Source organism: Mytilus californianus, unplaced genomic scaffold, assembly GCF_021869535.1.
Source record: "Mytilus californianus isolate M0D057914Y unplaced genomic scaffold, xbMytCali1.0.p SCAF_11, whole genome shotgun sequence".
Classification (NCBI taxonomy): Eukaryota; Metazoa; Mollusca; class Bivalvia; order Mytilida; family Mytilidae; genus Mytilus; species Mytilus californianus.
The window spans coordinates 21,574,215-21,591,873 of NW_026262593.1; the positions used below are offsets into that span (position 1 = coordinate 21,574,215).

The window sequence follows — 17,659 nt, forward strand, 5'->3', positions numbered from 1 at the left end:
GATCCTGTGGAGTATAGCAAATGTTTAATTATATACTCCATAAAAAATATCAAAATGACACTTTTGAACCAGAAAAGAGTAGAATAAGTAAAATCAATCATTCAGAAAAAAAGTATAGTTAAAGATGAACATATGTACTTATTTGAAAAGGACAAAGTGACTGATCAGTTATATCAAAAGACATGTAGAAACAAAAGACACACTCTTTTGAAACTGTGCTATGACCTAAATACATGTATGACTAGAACACGCGGCCATGACAGTTAACAAAAACCAAGGAGGAATACCACATAAAACATAAATACAAATTAAAAACCAATTGTTCAGAGAACAATTGAAGGTCTTTCCACCCGAAAAGATCCATTTTGATACAAAAAAATTAAAATTCGGTTTAAAATGTTATTTCCAGCGTCAATGATAGCTTATAGTAAGCTGGTTTAAAAAAATATATGGTTTCTAGAAATTTTTTTTTAAATAAGGAAGATAATTTGTTACTTCTGGTTTGAAAAATGTCACTTCTGGTATTATTTGCTAGTTTACCTGACACTGATTCAAAAAATAAATGGTTCTATATACTTGTACATTACACAAGTACAAAAATAGCTACTTCTGGTTTACACAAGGTCACTTCCGGTTGACTTTTCCAAGGTCACATGGCTTGCAACCTTATGCATAAAGTCCCATGGCTTTATCATGTATACATATGAAGTAAAAGCAAAGGTCAAAATCTAGAACGTCAAATTTACCAATGACCTTGAGCTCAATTTGAAGGTCATAAATCAAGGTCCTAAAATCAAAAGACACTAGGTCTTTATTATATATGGTGAATGAGTTATATCACTATACGCGTAATTTTAAATCTAAGAGGGGAGAAAACTCCAATTTAATGTTAGCATACCTTTTCAACCAAAATGTATGTGTTACGACATGTCGCAACTAACAATTTAGTAAAAATATGTTGTTGATATTATATACGGTTTTTGAAAAGAAGTGTAATTAAGCCAAAATCTAAATTTAGAATATGACCTTGACCTCTGACCTTGACCTAATTTTCTTTTTTTTGGACCAAGGACCTCAAATCAAAAGACCTTAGGTCTTTATCACTTATGGTTTACCAGTTAGAAATGCATATCACTTATATCAAATGCATAAGGGGGAATAACTCTCATATGGAGTCTCCGGATAGCTTCAGTCAAAATAAAACATAACACCCTGATATAATGAGCATTTTGGAAAAATAAATTTGTTGCTTTCTTTTACGGTTGCGAAGGAGATCTCATAACAAGAAAAACAGTGTTTGGGGAGATAACTCTTACACAGAAAAGTGTTCGGTTCAACAGGGTCAATTTTAAAAGCCTATAGGCTGTATGATATTATATACAAAAAAAATAAGCGACATCTTTTGAAACAAAAATACAGCGCAAGAAAAAAATTTGGCGGAAAAAAAATAAAAAAATAATCAACACAAAACCAATAGGTCTTTCCATGGAAAAGTGGAGTGACCTAATTATGATACATTACCATCACTTTTATTTCTTATCTTCATCCTTTAGTTACAGTCATGCCTTCAATTGCAAATGTATTCCATGCAAGCACACTCAGTACAGCACTCAGCTTGCATTATAATTTAAATGTAACAAGAAAATATTTCGCTTGCAATTTGTTGCAAAGGTACTTATTTTCTGTGAAAATAGGTTTGAGGGAACTTATTCATTGATTTCTATGAAATATGTACACGTTCGTTTAAAACAAATATCACAGGAACTTATTTAACTTTTTAAAACTCTTAATATTAATTGGAACAAAATTCAGGGAGCTTTGATTTTTGTTCTGGAACTTATTTCACATTTGGTCATAAAATTAGTTCTGGAACAAATTTTACAGTGCTGGAACATATTTTCTGTGATTTAAAGTCCGGTGGAACACATTTCCTATGAAATTTGTTCTGGCGGAACAAATGTCACGCTGGAACAAATTTTTTGTTACACTCACTCCTAACAGCAAGCTATAAAGGGCCCTACAATAACTGGTGTAAAACCATTAAAACGGGAAAACCAACGGTCTAATCTATATAAAAAACAAGAAAGGAGAAACACTTATGAACCACATCAACAAATGAGAACACTGTGTAAGCGTAATTTCATTCCACCCTGTTTTTATTTCGGGTAACTGTTTTTCACTAGAGAATATTGGATGTAAATAGTGTAAAAGCGTTGATCTTGGTGTCATTGTTTTGTTTATATTAGGCCAATTTTTTGTTTACATAAATTAATAGGTTAAAATAAGAAAAGTTTGATTACTAATAGATATTGACATAGAAGATATGATTTTATATCGAAGTCTACCAAATCGCAAATGCACAGAAAAACTTCTGCAATCCAGTATACATGAATATTACAATTAGTGACAATTTAAAAGCTTATGATTTGATGGATTTGATTAGAAAAGTTATCAAAATTTAATTCGTAAATAAAGCATTATATTGTGTTATCATGTGTTCAAAGTGAGTACTAAAACACTTCATCATTGTATGAATCTTAAATACTAGTGTAATAAATCCCGGTTCAAAGTAACTAGTGCAATCATTCCAGGTACCCAATCACTTAGTGTTATAATTCCTGGTTCAAAATCACTTGTGTTATAATTCCTGGTTCAAAACAATTGTGTGAACATTTCGTGGATGAAAAACACTAGTTTACTTTGTCCGTTTTTTACATAAATCAGCTATGCAAGTTTTAGCTAATTCAAATACCCCCAAAAAATACCAAGCCCCATTTTTTATATATTTCCCCTTCAAAAAACTTTTTATAATCTTATCAAGAGTGGTGGATATTTTACACTGGACCCGGATTAAAAACCCTAGTGAATTTTTGTAGGTGGATAAAAAACACTAGGGATTTTCATCCTCCGGATAAAGTACACTGGCGGAATCAAACCACTGTTACACACTGAACATCAGATTCCTGACTCAAGACAGATGCAAACAAATGCAGCAGGTTGAAACGTTTTAATAGGAACCAACCCTCACCCTTATCTAATTCAATAGTGTAACATCACAACATTGGAAGACACACAATAAAATATCAATTGAAATGGCTTAACTCAATCAAGAGACATATTAACACAAGTGAACATACACTAATTTGTAACGTGTATTCCTTAATTTTATTTTATAGAATTTCCTGAGATGAAAACCATCAGTAAAGGAACTCTATCCTATCTGACGAGGAGGTTCGAAAGAGATTCTGTCACTAAACCAATGCTGGGATTAGAGGAATCAACAATCCATGTAACCAAGGTCAGAAACTTACAGTGTATATCAGGCTTAGATACCATTATATATTCTGACAAGGCCAACAACATTCCATGAATGGTTAATGAATTTGTTGTGGGATCCAAATATGAAATACTGTGGTTTCATTAATATTCGTTGGATACCAATTTTCGTGGATTTCGTGGGTACAGGGCAACCACGAATTTAAATGTTGAACGAATTACAAATTTTCTAAAGGAATGTATGCAGACTTTGCCAAAACAACGAAATTAAATATCCACGAAAATGCAAGTTTTCCTCAATCCACGAAAATTAAATGAATCCACAGTAGAATATATGAACAATATATGGTAACTCACTAGGGCTTATTCAGATGATACAGCAATTATACAAGTACAGTTATAATAAACAGTCAATGCAATCAATATACAATCAATACATGTGGTTAAAGGTAAATAGTCAGAATGTATCATTATGCAAACTACATCATTGGTTCATTGGTTCATGATGAGGTCCACATAAAACATGGACTGGTTTAGTAGTATACATTGGTGTTCACCACCACAAATTCAACAAAGATGACCAACAATAAAGTATGTAAATGGACATGAAAACTTAGACAGCAACAACTATTTGGTAGAATCGCATACTAATTTGGCCAAATTTTGTTGTTGTAAAGCTCATCATATATGGTAAGAATAGAGACATTTCATTTGATCTCCCAAAGGGCCAAGTGAGCTTTTCTCGTCACTTGGAGTCAGTCGTCCGTCGTTGTTGTCGTCAGTCGTTAACTTTTACAAAAATCTTCTCCTGAAACTACTGGGCCAAATTTAATAAAACTTGGCCACAATCATCATTGGGGTATCTAGTTTCAAAAATGTGTCCGATGACCTGGCCAACCAACCAAGATGGCCGCCATGGCTAAAAAAGAACATAGGGGTAAAATGCAGATTTTGGCTTATATCTCTGAAACTAAAGCATTTAGAGCAAATTTGACAATGGGTTAAAATGTTCATCAGGTTAAGATCTATCTGTTCTAAAATTTGCAGACATATCAGACAAGCCATTATTGGGCTACTGCCCCTGAATTAGTAATTTTAAGGAAATTTTGCAGTTTTTGTCTTGAATATTATTATAGATAGAGATAAACTGTAAACAGCAATAATGTTCAGCAAAGTAAGATCTACAAATAAGTCAACATGACCAAAATGGTCCATTGACCCCATAAGGCGTTATTGCCCTTTAAATTCAAATTTAACAATTTTTTGTAAATTTTTGTAATCTTTAACTTAAGTCTTTTCCTGAAACAACTGAGACAAATTTAACCAACTTAGCCACAATCACCATTAGGGTATCAAGTTTAAAAATGTGTCCGATGACTGAGCCCTGCCTGCCAACCAACATGGCAGACATGGCTAAAAATAGAACATAAGGGAAAAATGCAGTTTTTGACTTATATCTCTAAAACTAAACGAAGTATAATGGTTGCATTATTTCATGCATCAATTGTAAATAAAACTAGATTTGCCATTGCAAGCAATAGCGGATGTCACCCTTCCCCTAATTGCCTCTAAGCGGCAGCCATTTTGAAAATTTTAAACAGTGAATGGACATATATGCATGGCTTTACATCTTTCTGTAAATTTTCAGAACATTTGGAGCATTTTGAAATTTTTACACAATTTTGCTGTTTCCATGGCAACGACGGCCATTTTGGAAATTCCAAAGCCAGAAGTCTCATTTATACTTGCCAGTTAACATTTATATTAAGTTTCATAAAGTTTGGAGCATTTTGAAATTTTTGAACATTTTTGAATTTGTGCTATTTCCATGGTAACAGTGACCGATTCTAAAATCTTAAAGACAGATGCCACTTTGGCAGATGACCAGGAATATACCATGAAAGAATCATGGAATTTGACCTACCATTATAAGTGAGTAAATGCTACTTTTAAGAATTTCCCATAGGGGCTAATGGTAAATGTTTCTCCAGTTTCCATGGTAATGGCAGCCATTTTTGAACTTCTAAATATTGTCAACACATCTTGGCATGCCAAGCTACATTCCACTAAAGTTTCATCCAGTTGGGTCTCATAATGAAAGATTTAATGGATTTGCAATTTTTATTTTTTTTTCACATTTTTTCTGTTTCCATGGTAACGGCAGCCATTTTTTAGTTCCAAAGTTGCACTGCAACTCGAAAGTCAGGGTTCCTTGTTATAGTGCCCCATCATTTAGATTGGTTCCTTTGGCTCTGAGAAAACAGGCGGACAAAATTAGGTGGAAGAAAAATAATAATAACTAGATTTGCCATTGCAAGCAATAGCGGATGTCACCCTTCCCCCATTGCCGCTGAGTGGCAGCCATTTCGAAAATTTAAAACAGGGAAAGCACATATTTGCATGACTAAACATCTTTCAGTAAATTTTCAAAACATTTAGAGCATTTTTGATCATTTAAGATATTTTGACATTTTTGCAGTTTCCATAGCAACGTGGCCACTTTGGAAATTCCAAAGTCAAAAGTCTCATCTAGACTTGCCAGTAAACAATCACATTAAGTTTCATTAGATTTGGAGCATTTTGAAATTTTTTGACTGTTTTGCAGTTTCCATGGCAACGGTGGTCATTTTGGAAATTCCAAAGTCAAAAGTCTCATCTTACCTTGCCATTCAACAATTATATGAAGTTTCATGAATTTTGGAACATTTTGAAATTTTTGAAATTTTTGACATTTTTTTTCTCATCACTTGGCGTCCGTCGTCCGGCGTCCGGCGTCGTCCGTCGTCGTCCTTCGTCGTCCGTCGTCGGCGTTAACTTTTTACATTTTGAACTTCTTCTAGAGAACCACTGAATGGAATAAAACCAAACATGGCATGCATGTTCCTTATGAGGTGCTGACCAAGTGTTGTTACTTTGTAGCCGATCCATCATCCAAGATGGCCGCCAGCGGGGGACTTAGTTTAACATAGGACCCTATGGGAAATGCATACAAATGACTTCTTTTAGAGAACCACTGTATGTAATGAAACCAAACATGGCATGAATGTTCCTTATGAGGTGCTGACCATGTGTTGTTACTTTGTAGCCGATCCATCATCCAAGATGGCCGCCAGCAGGGGACTTAGTTTAACATAGGACCCTATGGGAAATACATACAAATGTCTTCTTTTAGAGAACCACTGAATGGTATGAAACCAAACATGGCATGAATGTTCCTTATGAGGTGCTGACCAAGTGTTGTTACTTTGTAGCCGATCCATCATCCAAGATGGCCGCCAGCTGGGGACTTAGTTTAACATAGGACCCTATGGGAAATACATAAAAATGTCTTCTTTTAGAGAACCACTGAATGGAATGGAACCAAACATGGCATGAATGTTCCTTATGAGATGCTGACCAAGTGTTGTTACTTTGCAGTCGGTCCATCATCCAAGATGGCCGCCAGCAGGGGACTTAGTTTAACATAGGACCCTATGGGAAATACATACAAATGTCTTCTTTTAGAGAACCACTGAATGGAATGAAACCAAACATGGCATGAATGTTCCTTATGAGGTGCTGACCAAGTGTTGTTACTTTGTAGCCGATCCATCATCCAAAATGGCCGCCAGCGGGGGACTTAGTTTAACATAAGACCCTATGGGAAATACATACAAATGTCTTCTTTTAGAGAACCACTGAATGGAATGAAACCAAACATGGCATGAATGTTCCTTATGAGATGCTGACCAAGTGTTGTTACTTTGTAGCCGATCCATCATCCAAGATGGCCTCCAGCGGGGGACTTAGTTAAACATAGGACCGTATGGGAAATACATAAAAATGACTTCTTTTAGAGAACGAATAAATGGAATGGAACCATACATAGCATGAATGTTCCTTATGAGATGTTGACCAAGTGTTGTTACTTTGCAGTCAGTCCATCATCCAAGATGGCCGCCAGCGGGGGACTTAGTTTAACATAGGACCCTATAGGAAATACATACAAATGTCTTCTTTTAGAGAACCACTGAATGGAATGAAACAAAACATGGCATGAATGTTCCTTATAAGGTGCTGACCAAGTGTTGTAACTTTGCAGTCGGTTCATCATCCAGGATGGCCGACAGCGGGGGACTTAGTTTAACATTGGACCCTATGGGAAATACATACAAATGTCTTCTCTTAGAGAACCAGTGAACTGAATGAAACCAAACATGGCATGAATGTTCCTTATAAGGTGCTGACCAAGTGTTGTTACTTTGCAGCCAATCCATCATCCAAGATGGCTGCCAGTGGGTGACTTAGTTTAACATAGGACCCTACGGGAAATACATACAAAATGTCTTCTTTTAGAGAACCTCTGAATGGAATAGAACCAAACATGGCATGAATGTTCCTTATGAGGTATTGACCAAGTGTTGTTTCTTTGCAGCCGATCCATCATCCAAGATGGCCGCCAGTGGGGGACTTAGTTTAACATAGGACCCTATGGGAAATACATACAAATGTCTTCTTTTAGAGAACCACTGAATGGAATGAAACCAAACATGGCATGAATGTTCCTAATGAGGTGCTGACCAAGTGTTGTTACTTTGCAGTCAGTCCATCATCCAAGATGGCCGACAGCGGGGGACTTAGTTTAACATAGGACCCTATGGGAAATACATACAATTGTCTTCTTTTAGAGAACCAGTGAATGGAATGGAACCAAACATGGCATGAATGTTCCTTATGAGGTGCTGACCAAGTGTTGTTACTTTGCAGTCGATCCATCGTCCAAGATGGCCGCTAGGGGGGTGGGGGGTGGGCTTAGTTTAACATAGGACCCTATGGGAAATACATACAAATGTCTTCTTTTAGAGTACCACTGAATGGAATGAAACCAAACATGGCATGAATGTTCCTTATGAAGTGCTGACCAAGTGTGGCTACTTTGTTGCTGATTTACTGTTCAAGATGGCCACCAGGATATTTTATTAAATAACGGGACCAATATTAATCCAAATTTGGCCTCAATCATTATTTGGGTATCTGTTATGATTTTTATCTATCTTTACATGATTTCTAAGACCAAAGTAGAGTCAGGTGAGCGACACAGGCTCTTGAGAGCCTCTAGTTTATGGTTCCTTTGGTAACAGAGACCATTCCCAAAATGTCATGACAGATGCCACATTGGAACACGGGAGGGAATATACCATCAAAGTTTCAATCGATTTGACCTACCATTTTAAGAAAGTAAATGCTACTTTTAGGTTTTTGGAGGACTTTGACCTGTTTTGCATTGTTTCCATGGTAACGGCAGACATTTTAGAAATTCCAACGCCAAATTCCACATCTACCAATGTTGCTCATCGTTACTGTGAAGTTTCATTAAATTTGGAGCATTTTGATATTTTTGAAATTTTTGGTTTAGTTTCCATGGCAACAAAGTAGTTCCAATGATTGCCAAAATCATCCAAAACCAGTATATAGTGGGCACCTACATTGTATTAAAAGTTTAAGCAATCTCAAATAATTCAACGAACTCCAAAATTATATTTTTTCATCATTTTTCAATTTCCATGGTAACGGCAGCCATTTTTTAGTTCCAAAGTTGTACTGCAACTCGAAAGTCAGGGTTCCTTGTTATAGTGAACAATCATTCAGATTGGTTCCTTTGGCTCTGAGAAAGCGGGCGGACAAAATTAGGTGGAAGAAAAATAATAATAATAATAATAATAGGGAAAAAGAAACAGAGGAAAAGCAATATGTCACCCGACATTGTCGATCGGGTGACATAATAATAGGGAAAAAGAAACAGAGGAAAAGCAATATGTCACCCGACATTGTCGATCGGGTGACATAAATATCAGGTGAGCGACACAGGCTCCTTAAAAAATATACTTGATCTGAACATGAATGAAATATTTGCCCCTGGACATTAGGCTACAAACAAAATCAATCAACCTACATCAGTTTTGGTTGATGCGGTCAAATATGGTCAGTTTTGGTTGATGTGGTCAAATTATTTTGTTATATGACTCGGTCTGAGATATCAAAACTACTGAAATTTGTTTACAATTCAAATTAAAAAAAGAGGACATGCTGGCACTCTAAATTGATGCAAACAAAATTTTGTAGTCATTGTGTTCCAATATTGCTATTATTTGTATTATACAATCCATCCTTACATGAAAATATTACTGATTAACTATGCAACTATAAGATTTACATAATAAAGTGCAAATATGGTCTGGTTTGGTTGATGCGGACAAATAATTTTGTTATACAAGTCAGTCTGAGGTATGAAACTACTGATATTTGTTTACGATTCAATATTTTGAATGAAAAGAGGACATGCAGGCACTCTAAATTGATGCGAACATAATTTTGTAGTCATTGCGTTCCAAAATTGCCATCATTTGTATAATACAATCCATCCTGACATAAAAATATTACTGATTTACTATGCGACTTTACGATTTACATTATAAAGTGCAAATATGGTCAGTTTTGGTTGATGCGGACAAATAATTTTGTTATACGAGTCAGTCAAGGTATGAAAACTACTGAAATTTGTTTACGATTCAATATTTTGAATAAAAAGAGGACATGCTGGCACTCTAAATTGATGCGAACAAAATTTTGTAGTCATTGTGTTCCAATATTGCTGTCATTTGTATTATACAGTCCAATGAGTCCATCCTGACAAAAATATAACTGATTTACTATGCGGCTATATCGATTTACTTGATAAAGTGCAAATATGGTCAGTTTTGGTTAATGAGATCAAGTAATTTTGTTTTACGAGTCATCCTGAGTCAGCCAGTTTGAGATGTGAAAACTGTTGGATTTTGGTGATGATTAGATTATTTGAATAAAAGAAGGACATGCTTCAACTATTTACTTGTGAAGAAAAAGATATTTACTATGATTAATTTCCAATTAATTAAAGAGGTGTAATTGCATTATTAATTAACTGTAATTGTCAATATGTCAATCCAAAATGACCAGTTGGTCATTTAATTTTGATGTACCTTATCATTTGATATTTAAGGTCAGTGTATCCAGGATACAATAACAATCTGCGTTAACGTGCGTTTACTTTTGCCGAAAATAGAAGATGCGCCTTTTTTCACGATAACGCGGAAGTAAACGCAAAAGTAAACGCTCGTTTACTCTTTACAAAATTGGAAGACTCACCGTTTTTGCATTAACGCGGAGGTAAACGCGAAAGTAAACGCCTGTTTACTTTTTATGTCTACTGAAATTTCAGAGTTAACACACAGTTAACGCGGCGTTGACATGAAGTGACAAATTTAACCAACTTAGCCACAATCATCATAAGGGTATCTAGTTTAAAAAATGTGTCCCATGACCCTGCCTGCCAACCAACATGGCAGACATGGCTAAAAATAGAACATAGGGGTAAAATGCAGTTTTTGGCTTATATCTTTGAAACTTAAGCAAAATTATAATGGTTGCATCATTTCATGCATCAATTGTAAATAAAAATATCAGGTGAGCGACACAGGCTCCTTGGAGCCTCTAGTTACAAGTAGCAATAATAAACTCTGGACTTATCTTGTCAAAGTGTATTTGTTCCGCCTAACAGATGTTCTCTTGAAGAAACTTTGTTATAAACAATGTCACAATGTTTGTTCCTGTTGAAACTAATATTCTATACCATTTATTCAGTAAGAATCCATTTATTGTAATAATTATTACAGTAGAAATAATATTCCAGAATACTTGTTCTTATTGTGAAATTATATTATGAAGGAACTTAAATTCGTGACAATCTCTTGGTCTATGAACTTCTTACAACCTACCTAGTTGATATATTGTATAGTTTGGTTTTGTTGTGAATATGCATGTAATATTTGCCCCTTGACTTTAGCAACAATCATTTATTTTTTAGATGACAAGACAAACTCCAATACTTGACAGGGCTAAAGCTTGGCAATACATAAAAGGGAATATAACCTGTATGTGGACCCAGCCGGAAAATGGTAAATATTATAATGACAGAAATAGTAACGAATCTCTTAAAAACAATGATTATTGATGCCCAAAGATCAGAAACTCAGTATTGGCATTATTTGACCACAGCTTTAATACAAATTACACATTTATTTATAAACACATATATCTAGATAAACAGTTAAGATATATATATATATAGTACGTGAATAGATAATTAAATGAATGTAGTCACCTTTCATTTTTGCAAACTACAAAAAGAAAACTAGATAACTAAATATTTATGATAAACAATAAGCATCCAATTACTGTAAATGAATCCTGGGATACAGAGACCCAAAATGTCAAATGTTTCAGATGCTAAATAAAATATGACGCAAAATGACGCATATTTAAAGGAAACACATCGAAACGTGCCCATAACTAAATACAATATGTTCATATAAATGGGTGTATTCAAGCATTGATCTACGTAATTGAAATGAAATATACAAAAATCTCTTAACTCTTGAAACAGATACATGATTAATTTGCAATACAAATTCTATTTTACCTTACTGATGAACAATGAGAGTTAACAAATTTTAAGGTATTACTGATCCTTTATGGAAGCCTTTGCTTTTAGGTTAAGCATTATTATAACATTGATGAACTGAAACAAGAATCAAATAGTTATGAAAATGATACCAAAATGCTGGCATATATTTGTAGCATTATATTTATTAATTTGTATTGCTAATTTTGTTTGAATTTATAAAAATATCACAAAACATTCCATCTTACCATTGTTCTTTTTTAATTTTCAGGTCGTACATTGGAAGCACATACTTGTTTCTTTAAGATAGTGGATGTACTAAAATCGATACCTGAAGATGAACTTGTGAAGCTTGCTGACTACTATTTCATAAAACTTAAACCAATGTAAGTCAGGTTCCTGTTCTAAGTTTTATTGTTTAAATGATTTACAAAAGTTATATGCTAGATAACTTATTTCTGCGAGTGATTTATTTCACGTTTAGAAAAACCATGCGAATATAAATCGTGGCAAATATTTTTGACTTGTATCTTTTCTTACTAAACTACATCAATTTAATTAGAAAATCGTGAAAATAATTAGCCACGAAGTGGACTAGAAAGGATAAGATGCGAAATAAAGCATCCACGAAAATAAGTTGGTTTACAGTAATCAAGGTTTTCTTTTAGCTTTACTTCAAAATCTTGATGTTGAATTGGAGACATGAAGCTCATTGGCTGAGGGGTGTTAGTATGTCATCTACAGTGATCACTAGCATGTCATCACTATTGTTTATCATGGCAAAGTGTGTTCGACTTCGATCTTAATTGACAAGAATTTCAGGTTTTTCTGCATTAGGTCTGATTTATCCAATTTTCTCCACCAACAAAAACAGGCTGCCATGATATTACCAAGAGTTCTAAAACACCAGGGCATTCATTACAGTTTAATTTTACAGTGTTTATTTTTATGAAAATTACTGCTAAGTTTTTTTTACGGGATCAATTCAAATATGTAATAAACAATATATCTTCATGTGCTATGTTTGAAAATGAACAGTTTTTTATACCCCTGTCAAAATTTTGACTGGACGTAAGCATGTCGCACCATAACTTGAGAACAACTTATCCAAATTTCATGAAACTTATATAGTTGTTTCTTATGATGGTCAAACGATCTGTATACTTGTTGGTGAAAATTAGATTAAAACTTTTTGAGTTACGGTACTTTGTAACTAAAACAGGGGTGTGTTTTTTTCACATGTCGCGCCGTATCTCAAAAACGATTTATGATTATTGCTTTAACTTTACACACTTCTTAGTTATATTAATCGTAAGATCTGTATACTTTTTGGAGTTGATTCAAAATTTTATTTTAAGAGTTGTTGAGTTTTTTTGTAAAAAAAAAGGGGGGGTTCACATGTCGCTCCATATCTCCGAAACTATTTATGATTATTGCATAAAACTTCATCACTTGTTAGTTATATTAATCTGAAGATCTGTATTCTTTTTCATGATGATTTTTTATTTTTTTTTTGAGTTATTATAAATTTTAGATTTTACGTTTCCTAGTTTTGTGGTTCTATTCATTACAAAAAGGGGAATTTCCAGTTTTTGAACAATTACTCAAAAATGCTTACAGCAGTTTTCATGAAACTTTAATTAATTGTTTATATCTGTTGTTGTAAGCTCCCATTCAACTCTTATATAAATTTTAGATTTAAGTTTTCGAGTTATGAAATTTTATTCATAAAAGAGGGGTGATTTTCAAGTTTTCGAACAATATCCTGGAGTGCTTTAAGCAGTTTTCTTTAAATTTTGGTGACTGATTTATATCTATTAAGATCACATACCTTTAGTTTTTTTATAAATTTCTGATATGACATTGAGAAGTTATTAAACTTTATTCTTTGAAAATGCGACGGGCGTATCATGCGCTCATGGCACAGCTGTTTATTTAGTTATTAACTCAAAAGTTTTGTTTTTTACATTCAATTCTTTATGAAATGTTTCATATTAACAACTTTTTTTTTAACATTTCTAACCTTAATGAAATACTTTATTATTTCAAAGGATATACACAAGCAATTTGTTTTTTTTATTTGAAAACTATTTGGAATATCTTCTTAAGATAAGTAAGCTCTAAATTTGTTTAAAAATTCTTTGGAAATAATACATACTTAATAAATTTGCAAGATTTTAGCAAAAAAATGCATTTTTTGCGGTATATTTATCTTATAAAAAATTCATCTGACTAAAGATTTTTTCATAAATAATTTGTACAGATAATCTTAGTACATTTTCCCAATATGTCACATTTTGATGTCACAAAACACATCATCTTAAGTTAGTAACTTTATTTCCTCCCATGTAAATGTATTGTATGCCCTAAAGTCAAGTCATTCTTATGTACTGTGAATAGTTTTAAAGAAAAAAAACTAATGGCTATTTACATAATCATAAACCCATTTAAGGCTGACACTAATAAGTGTCCTTACAAACAAAAGCATACGATCAAATATCTTAATTGCCTTATTTAAAGCAATCTTTTTTTTTTAGTCGTAGCAGGTATGTAGGAGCAATGAACATCATGTTGGATGCCTTTGGAGTCATCTATACAAACTTCAGTGAGAACCTCCTGGCAGATTATATTCTAAAGAGTCCTGATCCTAAGCCTACACTTATCTTAAGGCTGCTGACACACATTGTAGGAAAAGACAATCCACCACATGATGTATGTATTGTACTCGCACAAAGTTAATGATACATTGAAACACATAAGCCTACACTTATCTTAAGGCTACTGACACACATGGTAGGAAAAGACAACCCACCATATGATTTATGTATTGTACTCACACAAAGTTAATGATACATTGAAACACCTAAGCCTACACTTATCTTAAGGCTGCTTACTCCCATTGTTGGGTAGGCAATCCACCACACGATGTATGTATTGTACTTACACAAAGTTAATGATACAATGAAACACCTAAGCCTACACTTATCTTAAGGCTGCTTACTCCCATTGTAGGGTAGGCAATCCACCACACGATGTATGTATTGTACTCACACAAAGTTAATAATAATTTTGTGTGTTACTTTTGAATTTTGTGTTGATTGCAGATGTTCGATATTCTCTGATAAGTTATTCCCAACTTTTTAGACTATGGTTGATTTAAAGCCTGAAATATTTTATAGACACCTGTCTATAAACATATTTACCTTTTCGGTATTTAGCCATTATTATGTCTCAGAATGATCCTAGATCTATGACTGTCTCCAAATAGCCTTCTGAAGTCATGCACCAATACTTTTTGATAATGACGTCAAATGTGTTTTATTGTGATGCTATATTTTGCGTGAACTTGTGTGGTTTTAAGTAATGGCAGACAAATTTGTATACAAATCAAAATATGTCTGCTGTTTAGGATTGTAGATTGACCTCTAGATATTTTTGTTTAAAGTCAAACCTCTTTATGTTGAAGTGAAAGGGACCAGAAAAAAGTATTCGACATATCCAAGGTTTGTCTCATCAGGGGTTGAGTGTATCATTATAAATTTGGAGTGAATGAAATACGGCTTGAGATTTGTATAAATTTTTAATTTGAAAAGTGTGCCTTTTTGATGTGACACATTATGAGCGTGTATTCAATTTGAAACTTCAAGACATGGGGTCAATTTACATTAACTTTATATCAACAGGACTATAAAATTTACTTGACTTAACCAAATATTCAAATAAATCAAGTCCAACTCATCAGAGGTAAATATTCATTATTCAAACTGGAATTTTACCAGGACCGAGAAATTACTTCGACTTATCTGAGTTTTTGACACAACCTAGTTGGACACAATGATATTCGACTGTATTTGGTTGACCCACTGTCTCAGTGACATATACCCAGCATATCATCTTATTTATTTTAAGAAAGTATACACTGTAGGTTGACTCTTTCATATTTCAGAATATGATAGCTGCATTGGAAGACCTTGTATTTAACAAAGATAACCATCCAGAAGAGATGTACAAAGAGGATCTCCATGAAAGGGTCTTACTCTGTCTGGGTTCAGTGTCTCACAAGTTATCAAAAGCTGGACGGGTAGAGGAGGCTATCAAAATAACTGTACAAGTTCATCAATGGCTTGGAATACATGGTAATGAATTCAGAACTTGATTTGTGTTACAACAATCTGTGTATAAATTTGTGTTTTCTAAATACAAGAAAGGAAGAGCTGTTCCATTTAAACATACATGGGATCCAGGGAAGGCTTTTCCAAATCTCAACTATTGGTGGTTGTCATCTATGTTTTTGCATTGTGGAAATGCCAGTGAAATTTTAATTTGCCTCTATAGGTGTTTACCCCATTTTAAAGTGCCTTCCATGGGTCCCATGTCTGTTTTAATGGAACAGCCCTAAGGAAATATGCTTTCTTGTATTTAGAAAACACAAATTTATACACAGATTGTCATAACAGCCCTAAGTTCTCTTTGTCAAGTTCATCCCTTATTCAGAAGAAATCTTTCCTAAAAAATGAAGTGATAGGGTTTAATTTATTAGCATTAGCTTAATCTTTAAGAAATGCTTTAATAGCTATAAAATCCGGAGATTGTACCTCCATTTAGAAACCCTATTATACAGTGGTAAGAATACAGATTGGTTAGCAGACTGGCAGTAGACAATTTTTGTGTAAATTACCCAATTTAGTCTAGAACTTACTGTTGCAATTTGTTTCCTTGTGCAAATGATATGAACAATTTCAGTCCTAATGTACTACAAATGTCTGAAAGTTGAACGAATGGATCACAAAAATGCATGAGATTCTCATTCCAATGAGAAAATCATTTAAGCAGAATTCAGGAATTATTGCAAGTATTTTTTAATATGATCTTTGATGAAATTGTGGTATAAATTATTGCGATTTCAAAAAAATCGGCATACAGATATATGTTTCTGATATCAGAATGTGAGTTCTTATTAACATTAGCGAAAACCTCACAAGTTTCTGTATTTCCATTACATTATAATTCAGATTTTAACATGTATATTTTATATTTTGTTAGATCCATTTAAATTCAGAAAGAAAAGAGAAACTCAGAGTGAACAAGAACAAATTGATTACGATCATTGGAGAGTGATTCTGTTAGAAACACTAGGAAATGCCAGAATGGACTTCTCTTTTGAATATATTGTTTCACATATCAACTCGACTAACTCAGCTTGGATCAAAAGAGCTGGAGTTCATGCTCTAAGGAAATATGAACATGAAATGGTGAGTTGTTTGTAATGAGACATCAAGCAAAAAAAACATGTTTACCTATATACAAAACCAAGCATATTACCTATTTGCACTATTTCTTATCCCATTTGATTGCCTGACTGAAATAGAAATAATGTATTTTAATATTTATTGACATACAGGCTGTTACATAAACACATACACTGGACCCAGGGAAGCCTAGGCACTTTGAAATCTCCCCTATGGGTGGGTGTTGAGTACAGTTAAAATTTAAGTAACATTATAATTTTCTTCTGTATTTGGTTACACCCTTTTGAAAGTGCTGTTCCTTGGTGGTAAATAAGTTAAAATGGAAAAGCCCTAAGTCATAAGGTCTTAAAAGGAGCACCAGCTGTATATTAGACAAAAAAATAAAATATGATTCTTTTTGTTTCAAGTGTTAATAAAAGCAGAACTTTGAAGCAATATTTCATTGTAGGCAGATCCTTAGGCCCTAATTATGCCCCCGCTGTAGCGGAGGGGGCATTGAGTTTTACCCTTGTCCGTCCATACGTCCCAAATTTAGTTTCCGTTCTCTAACTTTAGTTTGCATTGACCAAATATTATGAAACTTATACACAATGCTTATTACCACAAAACACAGGTCAACTATGAATTTTGGTGGTGTCACTTTTACCATTCTAGA

General features: G+C 33.8%; 1 protein-coding gene across 1 annotated transcript in view; it reads left to right on the top strand.

Moving 5' to 3' along the window:
- Positions 1–17,659, top strand: part of LOC127720827 (uncharacterized) — a 73,500-nt gene that overhangs the window by 40,657 nt on the left and 15,184 nt on the right. The window contains exons 10-14 of the mRNA XM_052227576.1: positions 3,177–3,298; positions 11,159–11,249; positions 12,027–12,141; positions 14,293–14,467; positions 15,702–15,891. Coding sequence (XP_052083536.1) covers positions 3,177–3,298; positions 11,159–11,249; positions 12,027–12,141; positions 14,293–14,467; positions 15,702–15,891 — 693 coding nt within the window. The remainder of the gene's footprint in view (positions 1–3,176; positions 3,299–11,158; positions 11,250–12,026; positions 12,142–14,292; positions 14,468–15,701; positions 15,892–17,659) is intronic.